The following is a 17,401-nucleotide window of genomic DNA, read 5'->3' on the forward strand; positions in this document are numbered from 1 at the left end:
GCAGATCAGACAAGACGGAAGACGTTGCGCATGCGTGCAGACATAGCGGAGGTCTTTCACAGCACCACCTAGCCGCCTGGCATGCACATCCAATTGAATTCCACACATTTATGCATCACCGTATAGACGCAGATTTCCTCCTTGAAAACGGTCGTGTAGACGCGGAAAAAAGTGAGAACGAAAACGGACTTTTGCGTTTTTGTTTCAGACCGTCCCCGTGTAAAGTGGGCCTAAATAAAAAGCTAAAATTTTCCCATCTCACTTGTTTATTTTAATTTTTAGAGTTAGTGTAACAAATAAACAACTCAGAATTAACAAAACACTTTTGGCATTTCAAAAATATTCAGTGACCAATATAGTCACCCTTCTTTTCAATAACTGCCATGAGCCTTCCATCCATGGAGTCTGTTAGTTTTTTGATTTGTTGACGATCAACTTTTTGTGCAGCAGCAACCGCGACCTCCCAAATGCTGTTCAGAGTGGTGTACTGTCTTCCCTCACTGTAAGTCTCACGTTTAAGAAGGGCCCACAAGTTCTCAATAGGGTTTAAGTCAGGTGAGGAAGGGGTCCAAGTCATTACTCAGTCATCTAAGGCCTTTGCTGGCTTGCCAAGCAGTGGAGTACTTGGATGCATGTGATGGTGCATTGTCCTGCATAAAAATCATGGCCTTCTTGAATGATGCAGACTTCTTCCTGCACCACTGCTTGAAGAATGTATCTTCTAGAAACTGGCAGTAGGTTTGGGAGTTGATTTTAAGTCCATTTTCAACCCAAAATGGTCCAACTAGCTCATCCTTAATAACAGCAGCCCATACCAGTATCCCTCCTCCACCTTGCTGGCGTCTAAGTAGAAGTGGTGCTGTGTGTCCATTAGTTATCCAGCCACAGGCCCATCCATCTGGCTCATCAAGAGTCACTCTTATTTCATCCGTCCATAAAACCTTTGAAAAATCTGTCTTCAGATCATTCTTGGCCCAATCTTGACGTTTCAACTTGAGTCTTGTTTAGCAGTGGCTGTGTTTCAGCCTTCCTTACCTTGGTTATGTCTCTGAGCACCGAACACCTTGTTCTTCTGGACACTCCAGGTAGGTTGCAGTTCTGGAATATGGTGGCACCAGAGGACAACGAGTTCCCTGGTAGCTTCATGTTTAATCCTTCTCAAGTCTTTTGCAGTTAATTTGCGTCTCTTCTTCTCCACACATTTTCTGCGACCCTGTTGACTATTTGCAGCAAACCGTTTGATTGTTCCGTGGTGACGTTTCAATAGCTTAGCTATTTCAAGAGTGCTGCATCCCTCTGATAGGCATTTTACAATTTTTGTCTTTTCAGTGTCTGTTAAATCTCTCTTTTGGCCCATTTTGCCAGAGATAAAAAAGCTGCCTAATAATTATGCACACATTAATATAGGGTGTTAATGACTTTAGGTCACACCCTCCCTCATTACACAAATAAATACCACCCAAGAATGCTTAAATCCAATGAGCATTCAAGTGTATATAGCTTGGGGTTGGAAACATATGCATAGAAATAATGGCAGGGTCAGAGTACTCACTTGCCTAATAATTGTGCACACAGTATAAAAGATTCCAGGCATTTCTCATCTGACATTAAAATGCATGTGATGCCTTATGGGTAGCCAGTGAACCTTTTTAATATTGAAAAAGCAATAAAACATGATTCTTTTTTAAGTGGCACTTCCACATCTCTCTATACCAGACTGAATGCAAGCACAAGACACAGCCAGGGGTGCCAATACTTTAATCTTTCGTGAAATTAAAAGCGAAGCAGAGGTTGTACATAAGATAAGATGACACTGCTTTATCTTATTTTGTCATATATGATCTCTCATTACACATTTACAGAGACATTCTGGAAAAAAGGAGATCGTTGATGCCTCTGGGAACTGTACGTAGCTAGTGCATTTATTTTGCTAATCTAATCTAATCATGAAGCTAGTACGAAGCCTAACGTGCGTAAAGCTTACAGCAGATTTTCACACAGATTAGTTAGTTATTTAGAAGTTATATATTTGTGTGACTGCAGGGTAACGCTGATGAAATGAATGCCGAGTTGTCCTGTGTGTACACTGTAAGAATGTAAGCTAATGTAGAAAAACATGCTGACCTTGCCGTACTCCGGTTTCGATGCGTGTGTGCGTCTCCTCCTGTGGCGTGGAAAGGTGCAGCAGGGGTCCGGCTCCAGGCAGGAAGTCGTTACTGGGGTCTTCAGCATAGATGCGGGCCTCAAATGAGTGACCTCGCAGCACAATCTCGTCCTGAGAGAGAGGAAGCTTCTCTCCAGCAGCCACCTGACACACAAACCATCCACTTAACGTTAAAGCAATCCTCACGCTATGTTAAACATAGCATTCACGATCAGAGTAACTACTGGAATAAAACAACCACCTTTTTGATTAAGTTCATGACTACCCAGAGGAAGAATTATAGCAGCTTTCACCAACAAAATAAATGATTTTTGTGTCAGTTTCAGTCTTAGCTTTCGCTCTCACTCTTTTAGATTTTTCTCCTTACGTCAACATTTTAAGAGAGAAAGCAATGTTTATTCTAGCGATACTATTCTTTTTCTTTCCTTGCTCTGGTTACATCAGTTTTCTCCTTCTCTCACAATTTTAGATGTCTAGCTACATCAGCTTTTATTCATTACGTTAGATTTCTCTTGCTCCATTTTTAACGTCAACTTTATCTTGCTTACACAAGTTTTCTCTCGCTATATCCAGCATCAGATTTCTGCCACATCAGCAGCTGTCTTTCAAATGTTAGTACTGTCAGTACTTTAGATTTCTTTCACTACAACAGTTTTCTCTTGCTACAACAAATTTGTCACAGTATGTTAGAGTCCTCTTGCTATGTTAGCTTTCTCTCACCATGATACATTTTTTCTCTTTGTCATATTTCTTTAGCTAAGTGAGATTTCTCTTCCTACGTCAGATTTCTAGCTAACCTAATGAGTGAACGCTACCCTGTCGAGTACAGCTACTCTGTGACCATATGGTCATTATACAAAGGTTCAATCCTCATTCTCACTGCTTGGGCTGTTGAGTGAGGTAGCAGACTAAGAGTCTTGAACAGACAGCTGTCTAGCAATCATGCTTATTAGAATATTAGGCCACACCCACCTACACAACTTTCAGATCAGTATGATTACTGAATTGTGCTGATGTTTGGTCACATGATCAACCTCACCCTGAGCTGCCACTCCACCAGGTCTGTACCAGTGATCATCTCAGACACAGGGTGCTCCACCTGCAAACGAGTGTTCATCTCCATGAAGTAGAAATTGTGCTGAGCATCCATAATGAACTCCACAGTGCCTGTGGATGGACACACACACACACACACACACACACAGTGTGACTGGTTATTATATTTATGTCTCACACAATTGAGTACAATTCTACAGTGACATCAGTGATGGGCGGTAGCGCCGCTACATGTAGCGAAGCTACGTATTAGTTTAACTACATTTTCCTATAGCTTGGCAGTAGCGTCGCTGATTTCTGAATCAAATAACTTTCCAGTAGTTACGTTATTTTTTTGATCAAGTAGCGATGTAGCGTCCACAAAAGCTACAATTTCCAGGACATGTATGAGAAAAGCAGAGGTTTGCTCTACAGTACGATTTTGAAACGCAATAATCAGACAGAAATAAAGCAATGTTCATGCGCGAGCTTCTACTCTGCTTGTCTGGCTTTCAAAACGCATGCGTATGGCAGTGGAACAAGCAGAGCAACCGAGAGCGGCACACAAACACGCACACACACGCACACACACAGAGCACAAGAGGATGGAAGAAGAGACAGGACGAGAGAGAGAAGAGCCGTCCACCGACATCGCGCCGTGGACTTATCTGCAAAAATGCATGACACTTGTAGAATCCCCCTCCTAGAACTGCCACCTTATTGTGGTGGAGGGGTTTGTGTGCTTGAATGATCCTAGGAGCTATGTTGTCGGGGGCATTACGCCCCTGTTAGCGTCTCCCAAGGCAGACAGGTCCTAGGTGACAGGCCAGACCAAGAGCAGTTCTCCGTAAGGGTTTTGGTGAATCGATCAAGGACCGTGACGTCGCCCGGTATGGCGCAGCCGGGGCCCCACCCTGGAGCCAGGCCCGGGGTTGGGGCTCATATGCGAGCGCTTGGTGGCTGGGCCTTTGCCCACGGGGCCCGGCCGGGCTCAGCCCGAAGCAGTGACGTGGGCCCGACCTCCTGTGGGTTCACCACCCACAGAGGTAGCCGTAGGGGGCCGGTGCAGTGTGGATTGGGCGGCAGTCGAAGGCAGGGGCCTCGACGACCTGATCCCCGAACACAGCGGCTAGCTGTTGGGACATGGAATGTCACTTCGTTGGGGGGCGAAAGAGCCTGAGCTTGTGCGGGAGGTTGAGAGGTACCGGCTAGAGATAGTTGGGCTCACCTCCACACACAGCTTGGGCTCTGGAACCCAGCTCCTCGAGAGGGGCTGGACTCTCCACTTCTCTGGAGTCGCCCACAGTGAGCAGTGGCGGGCTGGTGTGGGCTTGCTTATAGCTCCCCAGCTCAGCTGCCATATGTTGGAGTTTACCCCAGTGAACGAGAGGGTCGCCTCTCTGCACCTTCGGATTGGGGAGAGGGCTCTTGCTGTTGTTTGTGCCTACGGGCCGAATAGCAGTATAGAGTATCCAGCCTTCTTGGAGTCCCTGGGAGAGGTACTGAGAGGTGCTCGGACTGGGGACTCCATTGGTCTACTGGGGGACTTCAATGCTCACGTGGGCGACGACAGTGACACCTGGAGGGGCGTGGTTGGGAGGAACGGCCTCCCCGATCTGAACCCGAGTGGTGTTTTGTTATTGGACTTCTGTGCTAGTCACAGTTTGTCCATAACGGACACCATGTTCGAGCATAGGGGTGTCCATAAGTGCACGTGGCACCAGGACACCTTAGGTCGGAAGTCGATGATCGACTTTGTCGTTTCATCTGATCTCCGGCCCTATGTCTTGGACACTCGGGTGAAGAGAGGGGCTGAGCTGTCAACTGATCACCACCTGGTGGTGAGTTGGATCCGCTGGTGGAGGAGGAAGCCAGACAGACCTGGCAGGCCCAAATGTATGGTGAGGGTCTGCTGGGAAAGTCTGGCCGAGCACTCTGTCGGGGAGGTCTTTAACTCCCACCTCCGGGAGAGCTTCTCCCAGCTTTCGAGGGAGGTGGGGGACATTGAGTCTGAGTGGACCATGTTCTCTACCTCCATTGTAGACGCAGCTGTTCAGGGCTGTGGCCGCAAGGTCTCCGGTGCCTGTCGTGGCGGCAATCCCCGAACCCAGTGGTGGACACCGGAAGTAAGAGATGCCGTCAAGCTGAAGAAGGAGTCCTATCGGGTCATGTTGACCTCCGGGACTCCTGAGGCAGCTGACTGGTATCGGCAGGCCAGGCATGCCGCAGCTCGGGCAGTTGCGGAGGCAAAAACTCGGAACTGGGAGGAGTTCGGGGAGGCCATGGAGAAGGACTATCGGTCGGCCTCAAAGAAATTCTGGAAAACTGTCCGGCGCCTCAGGAGGGGGAAGCAGTACTCTGCCAACACTGTTTACAGTGCGGGTGGGGAGCTATTGACCTCGACTGGGGATATTGTCGGGCGGTGGAAGGAATACTTTGAGGATCTCCTCAATCCCACCGTCATGTCTTCCATAGAGGAGACGGAGGCTGATGACTCAGAGGTGGACTCGTCCATTACCCAAGCCAAAGTCACTGAGGTGGTTTGCAACCTCCTCGGTGGCAAGGCACCGGGGGTGGATGAGATCTGCCCTGAGTATCTCAAGTCTCTGGACGTTGTGGGGCTGTCTTGGCTGACATGCCTCTGCAACATCGTGTGACGGTCGGGGACAGTACCTCTGGAGTGGCAGACTGGGGTGGTGGTCCCTCTTTTTAAGAAAGGGGACCAGAGAGTGTGCTCCAATTATAGGGGAATCACACTTCTCAGCCTCCCAGGGAAGGTTTACTCCAGGGTACTGGAGAGGAGAATTCGACCAATAGTCAAACCTCGGATCCAGGAGGAACAATGCGGTTTTCGTCCTGGTCGCAGAACACTGGACCAGCTCTATACCCTTCATAGGGTGCTCGAGGGTTCATGGGAGTTTGCCCAACCAGTCCACATGTGCTTTGTGGATCTGGAGAAGGCATTCGACCATGTCCCTCGTGGTATCCTGTGGGGGCTGCCCAGTCCCTGTACGAACGGAGCAGGAGTCTGGTTCACATTGCCAGCAGTAAGTCAGACCTGTTCCCAGTGTATGTTGGATTCCGGCAGGGCTGCCCTTTGTCACCGGTTCTGTTCATAATTTTTATGGACAGAATTTCTAGGCGCAGCCAGGGGCTGGAAGGAATCCTGTTTGGGAGCCACAGGATTTCATCTCTGCTTTTTGCGGATGATGATGTCCTGTTGGCTTCTTCAAACGAGTACCTTCAGAATGCACTGGGGCGGTTTGCAGTCGAGTGTGAAGCGGCTGGGATGAGAATCAGCACCTCCAAGTCTGAGGCCATGGTTCTCGACCGGAAAAGGGTGGCTTGTCCTCTCCAGGTTGGTGGAGAAGTCCTGCCTCAAGTGGAGGAGTTTAAGTATCTCGGGATCTTGTTCACGAGTGAGGGAAGGATAGAGCGTGAGGTCAACAGGCGGATCGGTGCAGGCCTCTGCAGTGATACGGTCGTTTTACTGGTCCGTTGTGGTGAAGAAGGAGCTGAGCCAAAAGGCAAAGCTCTCGATTTACCGGTCGATCTACGTTCCGACTCTCACCTATGGTCATGAGCTTTGGGTAATGACCGAAAGAACAAGATCGCGGATACAAGCGGCCGAAATAAGTTTCCTTCGCAGAGTGGCTGGGCACTCCCTTAGAGATAGGGTGAGAAGCACAGTCACTCGGGAGGAGCTCGGAGTAGAGCCGCTGTTCCTCCACATCGAGAGGAATCAGCTGAGGTGGCTCGGGCATCTCTTTCGGATGCCTCCTGGACACCTCCCTGGGGAGGTGTTCCAGGCATGTCCCCCCGGGAGGAGGCCCCGGGGAAGACCCAGGACACGCTGGAGGGACTATGTCTCTCGGCTGGCCTGGGAACGACTCAGTGTTCTTCCCGAGGAGCTGGCCGAGGTGTCTAGGGAAAGGGAAGTTTGGGCTTCCATGCTCAGACTGCTGCCTCCGCGACCCGGCCCCGGATAAGCGGATGAAGACGAGACGAGACTTGTAGTATCGTCAGTGAAAAAATATGTGTTTAAATGTGTGCTTTGCAATCCCAAAACCAAACTGTTGTCGACATCTAAGACATCCAACACCAACCTCAGAACCCACATTCAGGTGAATTAATTTCCCTACTGCAGTAGGCTATAATGAAATGTGTGCGTGTAAAATAATACCCTACAGTTTGACTCAGGATTGAGCGAAAACGAGGGAATAACGTCATGTTAACGCATGCTGACTAGCAGGGGGAAACTAGCCTACAAAAGTGGCGGTACTAGCCTGTCTAAGATAGTTTATCCACCGTCTCTGGTCAAAGTGTTTTTTAAAGCTTAGGCTACATGTAGTTTTTATCACTGTGAAATTAGATTAGCATATACATCGGTGTTTTTATCAATAGGCTCCAGTTATTCAGATATTCAGAGTGATGTTCAAGGTCCTAGGCCAGGAGTCTCCAACCTTTTTTTCTCCGAGAGCTACTTTGACAAAATCAATGTGGCCAAGTGCTACTCTACAGCTATTTTACAGCATTTATCTATTGGCCTATTGATAGTCTTAGAGATACTGTAGATGTTACATCCTTTATCATACTCACTTGCAGTACTCATCTAAAGTGTCATCTAAACTTGTGGAGAGAAAAATATTTTAACTATTACTTTTTTGGTCCCTTTTTCCATAGTAGTCAAATCTGATGAGCACTACTAACATCAGCTCTTATCAGAGAGCAGTAGAACTGGGATATTATCATTTTATAGCTACCAGACAGAAAGTTTACACAAATCTGTTATTATTTACATTTCATTTGACCCTTTGGAGAGCTACTTTTAAGCAGTTGGTGACCCAGCTACCTGTTGGAGACCCTTGACCTAGGCCTACTCAGTTTAGTTTTTTGGGGCAGGCCTGATTAACTTAGCCTACCAAGGGAAATATAACCCTAGTCCTTACCACAGCCACACACACAAAATAATCATGAATCAATCATTTCTTCTCTAGAGGGTCCACCCAAATAAAATGGCATGCATGGACAAGGAGCGCGAATGGGCCAAGAGGAGATGTCTACCTCTGGATGATGAAGACCATGCTTTACAAACCAGTGTGTCACAGTTTTTCAGGGGGCACACACATCATATCTCAGGAACGTTTCGATAAACTCATTCGTAACTTCATAGTTCGAGGAATGCACCCACTCCACACTGTGGACAGACCTGAATATCGACAATTATTTAGTGAAATTCTGCCCTCAAGGCATTTGATGTCAAGGTGGACATTGGGGCAGCTGCTTGACAAGGAATACTCTTCCATGAAGAGTGCTTTGGCTGATGTATTGTCCAAACAGTCACACACGTACCACCACAGATGCCTGGTCATCAAATAATAGGAGCTTCTTTGGTGTCAGTATCCACTGGATAGATGAAGACTCCTTGAACATCCGCTCTGGGGCAATAGCCTGTCGTAGAATTGTAGGGAGGCACACTTTTGATGTTTTAGCCGAGATGCTTGAAGATGTTCACAGAGAATTCAACATAAAAGACAAGGTGACTCTGACAACTACAGATAATGGTTCTAACTTCATAAAGGCATTTAGTATGTTCACGGAAGTTCAGAGAAGTATCCAGGACTACAGAGAGGAGGAGGAGGATCATCCCGTCTTCATCAATCTCACAGACATCCTAGATGAAACACAGGAATATTACAGCCTCCCTCCTCATCAGCAGTGTGCCTGCCACACCCTTAATCTTGTTGCAACCTGAGATATTGAGCACGCGTTGACCCAGTCAGAGCCATTTAAGAGAGTATCGAGATCAACACTTGCCAAATGTCAGGCTCTTTGGAACAAGCAACACAGGAGCACTCAAGCCTCTGATACTATTCAAGAAAAGCTAAGCTGTCAGCTGATAGTGCCCATTTTAACAGATGGAACTCCACTTACCATGCCATGGAGTGCTTGAATACTTGTATCCTAACAAAAGAACAAGAATTCTATGAAGTCTGTGAGAAGCTGCAGGTGGCACGGTTCAAGTCAACAGAATTTACGTTCATACAGGAGTATGTGAAGGTAAATATGATAAGTGTGCAAATAGTACAGTTTATGTCAACATGACAACCACAATAATAATAATAATAATAATAGCCTGAATTTCATATGGGATAAATAAAGTATGTCATAATAAACAACTCAATTGTATGAGTTAAATAATTGAACAATATGTGATGTGACATTAATATTTTTATTTGTCTGTACTCCAAGGTTATGATGCCTTTGGCCAAGACTGTTGACATGTTACAGTCTGACCGAATGGGTTTCTCGGGAGTGTTGGTGCCAACCATCTCAATTCTACTTGAGAAGATGGAACAGATGAAGCGGGAGAGCCGACTTCATCATTGTAACCCCCTGGTAGATGCCATTATCAGTGGGATTAAGAAAAGGTTTGACTACGTTTTTCAAGATGCCAGGTTGCTCACAGCCACTGCAGCTCACCCAATGTTCAGACTGACCTACATCCCCAGTGACAAGAAGGCTCAAGTTGTGTCAGACCTGAAAGCAGAAGTACACCTACTTCAAACCCAGTCTTCAGGTCACATGCAAACAGATGAGGACAATGCAACTGTGATGAGGTAACAGTGTACTTCCCATCCCTGAGCTCAGCCACAGAGCTGAATGAAGTGGACTCTTACTTGCAGTCATCTGAAACCAAACTTGTAAATGCATTCCAAAACCTGCCACTGATGAAAAAGGTCTTTCTTAAATACAACACAGGGGTCCCAGCAAGTGCAGCATGTGAAACACTGTTTAGCGTAGGAAAATATATTTTCAGACCAAAGAGAAACCACCTTTCTGATGCCACTTTTGAAAAGCTTCTCTTGTGCTGTGCAAACAAACACCTCTTGTTAGAACAATAAGGGCCCAGCCATGCGACATAACCCCCCTCCCATACCCCAGCACTAAAACATGTATTTGAGGACTTTCATCTCATCTCATTATCTCTAGCCGCTTTATCCTGTTCTACAGGGTCGCAGGCAAGCTGGAGCCTATCCCAGCTGACTACGGGCGAAAGGCGGGGTACACCCTGGACAAGTCGCCAGGTCATCACAGGGCTGACACATAGACACAGACAACCATTCACACCCACAGTCAATTTACAGTCACCAGTTAGCCTAACCTGCATGTCTTTGGACCGTGGGGGAAACCGGAGCACCTGGAGGAAACCCACGCGGACACGGGGAGAACATGCAAACCCCGCACAGAAAGGCCCTCGCCGGCCACGAGGCTCGAACCCGGACCTTCTTGCTGTGAGGCGACAGCGCTAACCACTACACCACTGTGCCACCCTATTTGAGGACTTTGACTCTCATTTCAGCTTGGACCAGTTCATTTGCTATTGTCCCAGTGATCACTCTCTGAGCCATGCTTTATAATCATGGTGTTAGATATTATGGTTTCCTTAAACACAGTTTAACACGGTTCTTAAACACGAACTTCATTTGTAACTTGAACAGACTTAATTGGGGTCTGAAGAAGTTTTCTCGTCAAGGGAGGGCCTGAGGAAATAAGATGCCTGTTAATATGGTTTTGATTTCCCTAGAAATTTTAAACTGGTCAATTTAAACCTATAGCCATGTCTTGCCCATAGAACACTACACAGTAGCTTTAATTTGGTACTAAATAGTTTGTTTCCTAGAGTACTGGTTTACCTAATAGTAGGCCAATAACTTTGTTTTATTCCCAGCAGTAAGCACTGTAGCTTTGATTTATGTCTCAATGCTTCACATAATGCAATGTCTACACTGTGTTAGATCATGGGCTTTTCTTCAATAAATGTTTTAACCACCGTATCTATCGGACTGTCATTTTGCACTGATCTGGCATTAGGTTGGTACAATGTGAAGTAGCTTCTGATGTAGTTAAGCTACTTTTGCCATATTTGTGTAACTTAGCTTGCTATATTTCTATGGGTGGTAGCTTGTGTGTAGTGAAGCTTAATTTATTGTTGAGTAAACAATTGATATTATGATAGTGATATAATTTACTATTGATAGCTTAGCTCACTACATTTTACAAGTAGCTTGCCCAACACTGAGTGACATTCAAAAAAAACTCAGAGGCTGTTTAAAATCTCCACCTTTTTTTTTTTTTTGTAATTCTATTTTTATTACAGAGATCATTCACAGTCCAAGTTTGTAAAAATACATAAATCACATTTACAAAAAATACATTATAATACAGGTATAACCCAAATAATGGCATTAAACTTAGTCAAAATAATGCTTGTCTCCCTTCTATTTTTCTCCCTTCCATTTTATTGTTAGTAACTGTGAACAACTGAACAAACAATGTCACACATACTCATTTATCTATAAAAGTAGTCCTTTGAAAATGGCAATTTCCCTTAAAGCAGGTCAGGTCTCTGTGAAATGATGTACCCAATCCACTTTGACCACATTCCCCTAAATTTTTCTATTTGCATTCTTATAGAAAAGGTTAGTCTCTCCATTGTGTAAATTTCATAAATAATTTTTAACCAATCTTCAAATATTGGAGCATCTGGTTGTAACCACTTCCTCGTCAGTTTTTTTTCCCCTCCAGTAAGTAATACTCTCGTTAGATATTTGTCTGCTTTAGTCTGAAGATTCAGTGTTATAGTACGCATATACATTGTCAGAGCATCAAATGGAATAGTGATCTGAAATACTGTTTCCAAACATTTATTAATTTCCCGCCAGTAGGATGTAATTTTGGGGCAATCCCAAAATAAATGATAATGATTGTCTGCATCTGTTCCACATAACCTCCAACAATTCATTCCAACACTTTGATATTTCTTCTGGGCAGGGGTAATGAAAAATCTCATGACATTTTTCCATCCAAATTCCCTCCAACAGTGCGAGGATGTAGTTATCAACTGTGATTTGCATACATCTCCCCACTCATCTTTAGATATGACCATTCCTCCCTCTCTTTCCCATTTATTTTTAGCATGTTGGGTGGTTGTCTCAAGGGAGTCCTGAAAGCTTTTGTATAATCTGGATATTATTTTACCTCCGTTTCCTGATTTGTAAATTGACACAAAGATATTCAGTATACCATCGTCTGCCCTCTCCAACCCCTCAGCCATAGTTTCATTTACCCTGTGTCTCATTTGTAAAGATCTGAAAAAAATCTTGATTCTCTAATCCATAGTCTTTAAGTGTCTCAAAGCTTTTTAGTGTTCTGTTATGAATACAGCAGCAATATGCTGTCAGTCCTCTGCCCATCCATATTTTAAATCTGCTTCTGTTTTGTTTGGGATGAAATCAGTATCATATGCACACCGTCTTAATTTCTCCACTCCCTTCAGGTTATATTTTTTAACTACCCTCTGCCAGGTGTTAAGAGCTACTTTTATCCAAGGGTTGTTTTTATCTGTGAAGGTGTCCAACAATTTACTGTCTGCAATCATAGCTTGTATTGATGGTCCAATAGTAAAATCTCCACTTTAGTGCATTTATTGAAATGAAATGGAAATAAATGCAGCTTGTGTATTACATTCAGAGTGTATCCAGTGTCCTACCTGCTCCCACATAGTTTACTGCTTTAGCTGCCCGGACTGCCGCTTCTCCTAGTTTACGCCTCACTTCTGGACTAATATCAGGCTGTAGTCACACACACACACACACACACACACACACACACACACATAGTATATTTGGTCATATATGATTTTTTTTTAATCACAATTATAGTGATAAAGTAATAGTCTTAAAGTAACAAATCTTTAAAGTTTCAGTTTTGTGAGATTGAAGAAAAACAATCAACAATAAAAAAGGTTCCCAAATGGACAGAAAGCCTCCTGGAAAATGACACTTTCAGGACCATTTCTGATCACAGCCACTCCCCTGAGTGCACCTTGTGATTGGACAGGGATTGCATTTCAGTGTGACATGACTGCAACACGCTGATGAATACTTAATTTACTTTAATTTATCTAGAAGTTTTCTCTATTTCTTTTCTCTGTTTATCTGTAATGATGCTGCTGGAATCTTAATTTCCCTGAGGGAACCCTCCCAAAGGGATCAATAAAAGTTTTATCTAATCTAATCTAATGAAAGAGAAATGTGATGCAATGCAAAACTGAGTCAGCATTTAATTCATACCAGGGCTTTGAACCAGAATTTTTTTCCTATCGGTTCGTTCCGAACAGAAACGGAATTTTAACGTTTCCGGTTTTGGGTTCCACCATTAAATAGACGTTCCCGAACCGGTTAGAACAAAAAAAATTTCGTTCCCGGAACGGTTAATTACGTTCCCTGTCAGCTGTTTAACAAATGGCTATAAAATTATGTCTCTGTCTCATCCAGCTTAAGCCAAATGTAGACTAATTATATTACAACCTTCATTAAATAAGACAAGAAATAATTCAAAACAATTATTTCAAATGTTGGCGATTTGGATTCTCAGTATGTCTTCCCATCTACACAAACAGAAAAAGTGCCAAAAATGAAAGAGAATTCGTTTAGTGTGTTACCAAAGGCTAGTCAGGCCCTATAGAGGGCTACCGCATGACGTCACCGCGCCGCGAGATTTTGTTAGGCGCCATATTGGAAGACCAAGTGCACATCTATGCAAGTACAGACATACATAAAACAAACTACACCTGAAATGTAGCCAGGGCCGGTTCTGCCCTAATCTGGACCCGGGTGCAAACATCGCGCAACCCCCCCAAAAAACAAAAAAACAAAAAAACACCAGTCTAAATCAGGACAACCATCACATAACTATAAACATTTTAGATCAACTATTTTAACTAAATGGGCTATAATAAATAAGCCTGCAGGCAGCCACGGCGGGCTGCCTCAGAAAAGTAACCATTCAATGACACAACTGAAAGCCTGCAGCCACGGCGGGCTGCCTCAGAAAAGTAGCCATTTGTCCTACCTTAAAACTCGTTTTGCATTTTCTGCCTCCTTTTTTGTATTTTCGACCCTCCGTTTATTTTCTTTCCTTTTCTGAAAACCCGATTTGTGTCCAGACATTTTGTTCTGCTACCAACGAACTAACTCGTCAGGTCTCGGCTCTCGAGCCCGTGATGATTCCCGTGGGAAGGGCAACAACTGATACATTTTTACAAACAGCCAATAGGGAGGTTACAACGTTCAGGCTCTTCTTTGCTCAGACACTCAGTAATGCACTTACCGTAAAATACCAAATAATAGCCCGGGCGATTATTTGTCTCAATCACGTAAGAGACCCGGCGCGTATTAGAGACTAGGCGGCTATTTGGAACAGGCGATTACTTCCTTCTTCACAAATACCTTCCCCAAAATCTACCTCAAAACGGGGAAAAAAAAATCATTCTCAGATAGGCCTACTTTTAACCAGTATAACTTACAGTTTGTTTAGAGTTAGATTACAGATAGCACGGCGCCGACTTCGGGGAATTTTGAAGACGCAGAATGCATCTTCGCATGGCACAGTCGGGGTGGATAAAGGATAAATCACACACCTTTTCCTGTTAATGACTAGTTAAGCGCATGCTTTACAAAATAATCAAGAAACCACACCATTGTCTGTGCGCAGCACTGTGATTTAATTACTTTGCAAAGTTATGGTCACTTGCGATCACCCTCACCCATGCAGCCTCCACCCTTTGCGCTTCGCGATGTCTGTCAATCTGAAATTGCATGGAGGGCGCGACGTTGAAGCAACATAATTAGGGTGCGAAGTGTCAAACCAAAGGGTTTTTTCTTATGCTGAAAAATAAGTGACCTGCAGTGGCTACATACTGTCATCTTGCATCACGTTTCTCTCCAAGACGTCTCCCTATTTGGCGGATATGAGCCTATTCCCCGAGTGAGTTGGTACGGTGGCTCGACCCCGTAGAAAACTTAAAGTTCGGATGAAAGTTAGTTGAATAGGTTACTGACTTGTAGGCCTACATGTTGCCTGCCTGACGCGTGCTTCTGCCCAACTTGCACGACAGATTACTTGTTGAAAAGGCCCCTTGGATTAGATTGGCCGCGAGCAGACTGAAATGCATGTTAGAACGCTCTCACCTTTTTTGTAAAGCGTCTTCCAGATCCGAATGGGTAAGGGCAAGTGAAATGGTATAAGGTCTTTAATAAAACTCAGTGTGTGCTTTGACGCATGCATTCGGCAATTTAGGTCGTTTAACAGAAGCAGCAGTCCAACCTTGGAAACCCGCAGTCCTCAATGTCACCACACACGCTGGCTTTCGTTGGGTATACCCAAAGGGGTGGCTAAGACATCTGTCAAAAGTTACGGAGTTGCATTCCTCAAGAAATATTACGGTAGACCAAGATTATAACATTGAAATGGCATGTTTATTATCACGTAACAAAATGTTGTAAACAGTATTATAGAAATAATTTCATTCATTCATTCATTCATTCATTCATATTGTTTCGGTAGAAAACTATGCAATGCAAAATCGTTTAAACACCAGAAAACCAGAAAAGTGCTGGGCCTCAAGATTCTAGATAGAACGTTCGGACGCTTTTTTTTTTTTTTTTAGACCCCGGCGAGTATTCGGAACCGGCCTTTATTTGTCACAACACACGCGTACACCCGGCCGTTAAAGGGAACTCGGCGGTTAATTGGAACTCGGCTATTATTTGGTATTTTACGGTACTCACTTATTATCACGTGGAGACATGATAGTAGTCCACCTTCCTGCTCTCTCCATTCAATCAGCGAACGTCACACAGGAAGTGAACCCCAGCGGGTCATAGAAACTTGCGCAGGAGAAGAATGACTATTGGCTACAGAAACCTTGAGGAACGAAATAAAAACCGGTATTAACCGGTTACCATTATTTTTAATAAGCGTTTCTGTTCCGGAACATAAAAAATAATAAAGTTTCTGGTTTCGTTTCTGTTCCATGTGAAATAGAAAAAGTTCCCGGTTTTTGTTTTCGTTCCTTGAACCGGTTCAAAGCCCTGATTCATACAAATAATTTTAAAAACCCGTTGGTTGTTTTTCACTGAAGTGATGCAAGAATAACACAATGGTGTTTTTGCTTTTCACTGTGGCATGTTGTCCTCCAGTATAATTGCTTTCCTATCTGGCACTGAATCTTCTCCATACATTACCTGTTCATTCTGAATAATGCATCTGTATTCTGTTACATCCCCAATATAAATAAATGGCATCCAGATTTACCCCTGGTGCTTCTTCTATAATCTTCTGGTGTCTCCTCTGCACGCTGCAGTCTCTCTCAAACAGATACACAGCATTACCATGTTGATCCCCAAACACCTGCACCTCCACATGCCTAAACGACAAGAACATATGGCAAATTGTCTTCACACACATACTGTACTAAGACAGAAGCTGCTGCACTATCTGGAAATCAAAAATATCCTCCAGTCAGGAAAACAGTCAAAATGGAAGAGCAAAATTTATATATGGTGTTGGACCAGTTACCTGGGGTTGTCCACAAACTTCTCCACCAGCATGACATCATCATTGAAAGATTTACGAGCTTCTCTTCTGGCAGATTCCAGCTGCTCGTGAAATTCTGCTTCCGAGCGAGCAATACGCATTCCCTGCACAACACAATACACAGAAGCCAATCAGGCTGAGTAAACATGAGGATTAATCTTGTTTATTCCAACCCTAATCACAGATCTTCCTTGTGTTCCTCCAGTTCCCCTCAGACTTCTCTAATCTGTATATTTCTTTATTTATTAGCTCAAGTGAAGTTGAGCTGAAGTTGCTCAAGCAGGCTCAGCAGCCCAGCTATTGCTTGCTAATATTAAACAAAAACTACCATCATTTTATCTAGTGAACAAAGTAATGCTTAAAGGAGATACACAGAGCCATGGTCTCACTTTCGTTTATAAATGCCTTGAGACCTCAAGAATGGCACAGGAATAGTTTTAAGCGTTAACAATAAATCTAATATAGTAATTTTTACGATTAAAGTGATTCATATAGGTAGCGGTCTGAGTGAATGGCCTTGACGTCCATAACGTCACAGCAGGAAGTCTATCGGCCTCATCGCTATTTCCGCTATACTAAAACACAGAGCTGACTGCAACTCCAATCCTCCATTTTGAGCTAATTTATCACCATGCCACGTAGATGTGTTGCTGGCCGGTACTACAACACGACAGAAGGTGGATTTATATTGTATTCATGGCCCAAGAATGTTCAAACTGCAAAGATTTGGACGCGTTTTGTGAGTTGTTCACGGGCACA

The 17,401-nt window shown here is 44.2% G+C and overlaps 1 protein-coding gene across 1 annotated transcript in view; it reads right to left on the minus strand.

Annotated features, from left to right (window-relative positions):
• Nucleotides 1-17,401, minus strand: part of mccc1 (methylcrotonyl-CoA carboxylase subunit) — a 53,372-nt gene that overhangs the window by 18,984 nt on the left and 16,987 nt on the right. The window contains exons 7-11 of the mRNA XM_060941178.1: nt 16,625-16,746; nt 16,361-16,472; nt 12,753-12,834; nt 3,204-3,331; nt 2,125-2,308 (exon numbers count right to left, since the gene is read on the minus strand). Of these exons, the coding sequence (XP_060797161.1) occupies nt 2,125-2,308; nt 3,204-3,331; nt 12,753-12,834; nt 16,361-16,472; nt 16,625-16,746 (628 nt within the window). The remainder of the gene's footprint in view (nt 1-2,124; nt 2,309-3,203; nt 3,332-12,752; nt 12,835-16,360; nt 16,473-16,624; nt 16,747-17,401) is intronic.

This window comes from Neoarius graeffei, chromosome 15 (genome assembly GCF_027579695.1).
Source record: "Neoarius graeffei isolate fNeoGra1 chromosome 15, fNeoGra1.pri, whole genome shotgun sequence".
Classification (NCBI taxonomy): Eukaryota; Metazoa; Chordata; class Actinopteri; order Siluriformes; family Ariidae; genus Neoarius; species Neoarius graeffei.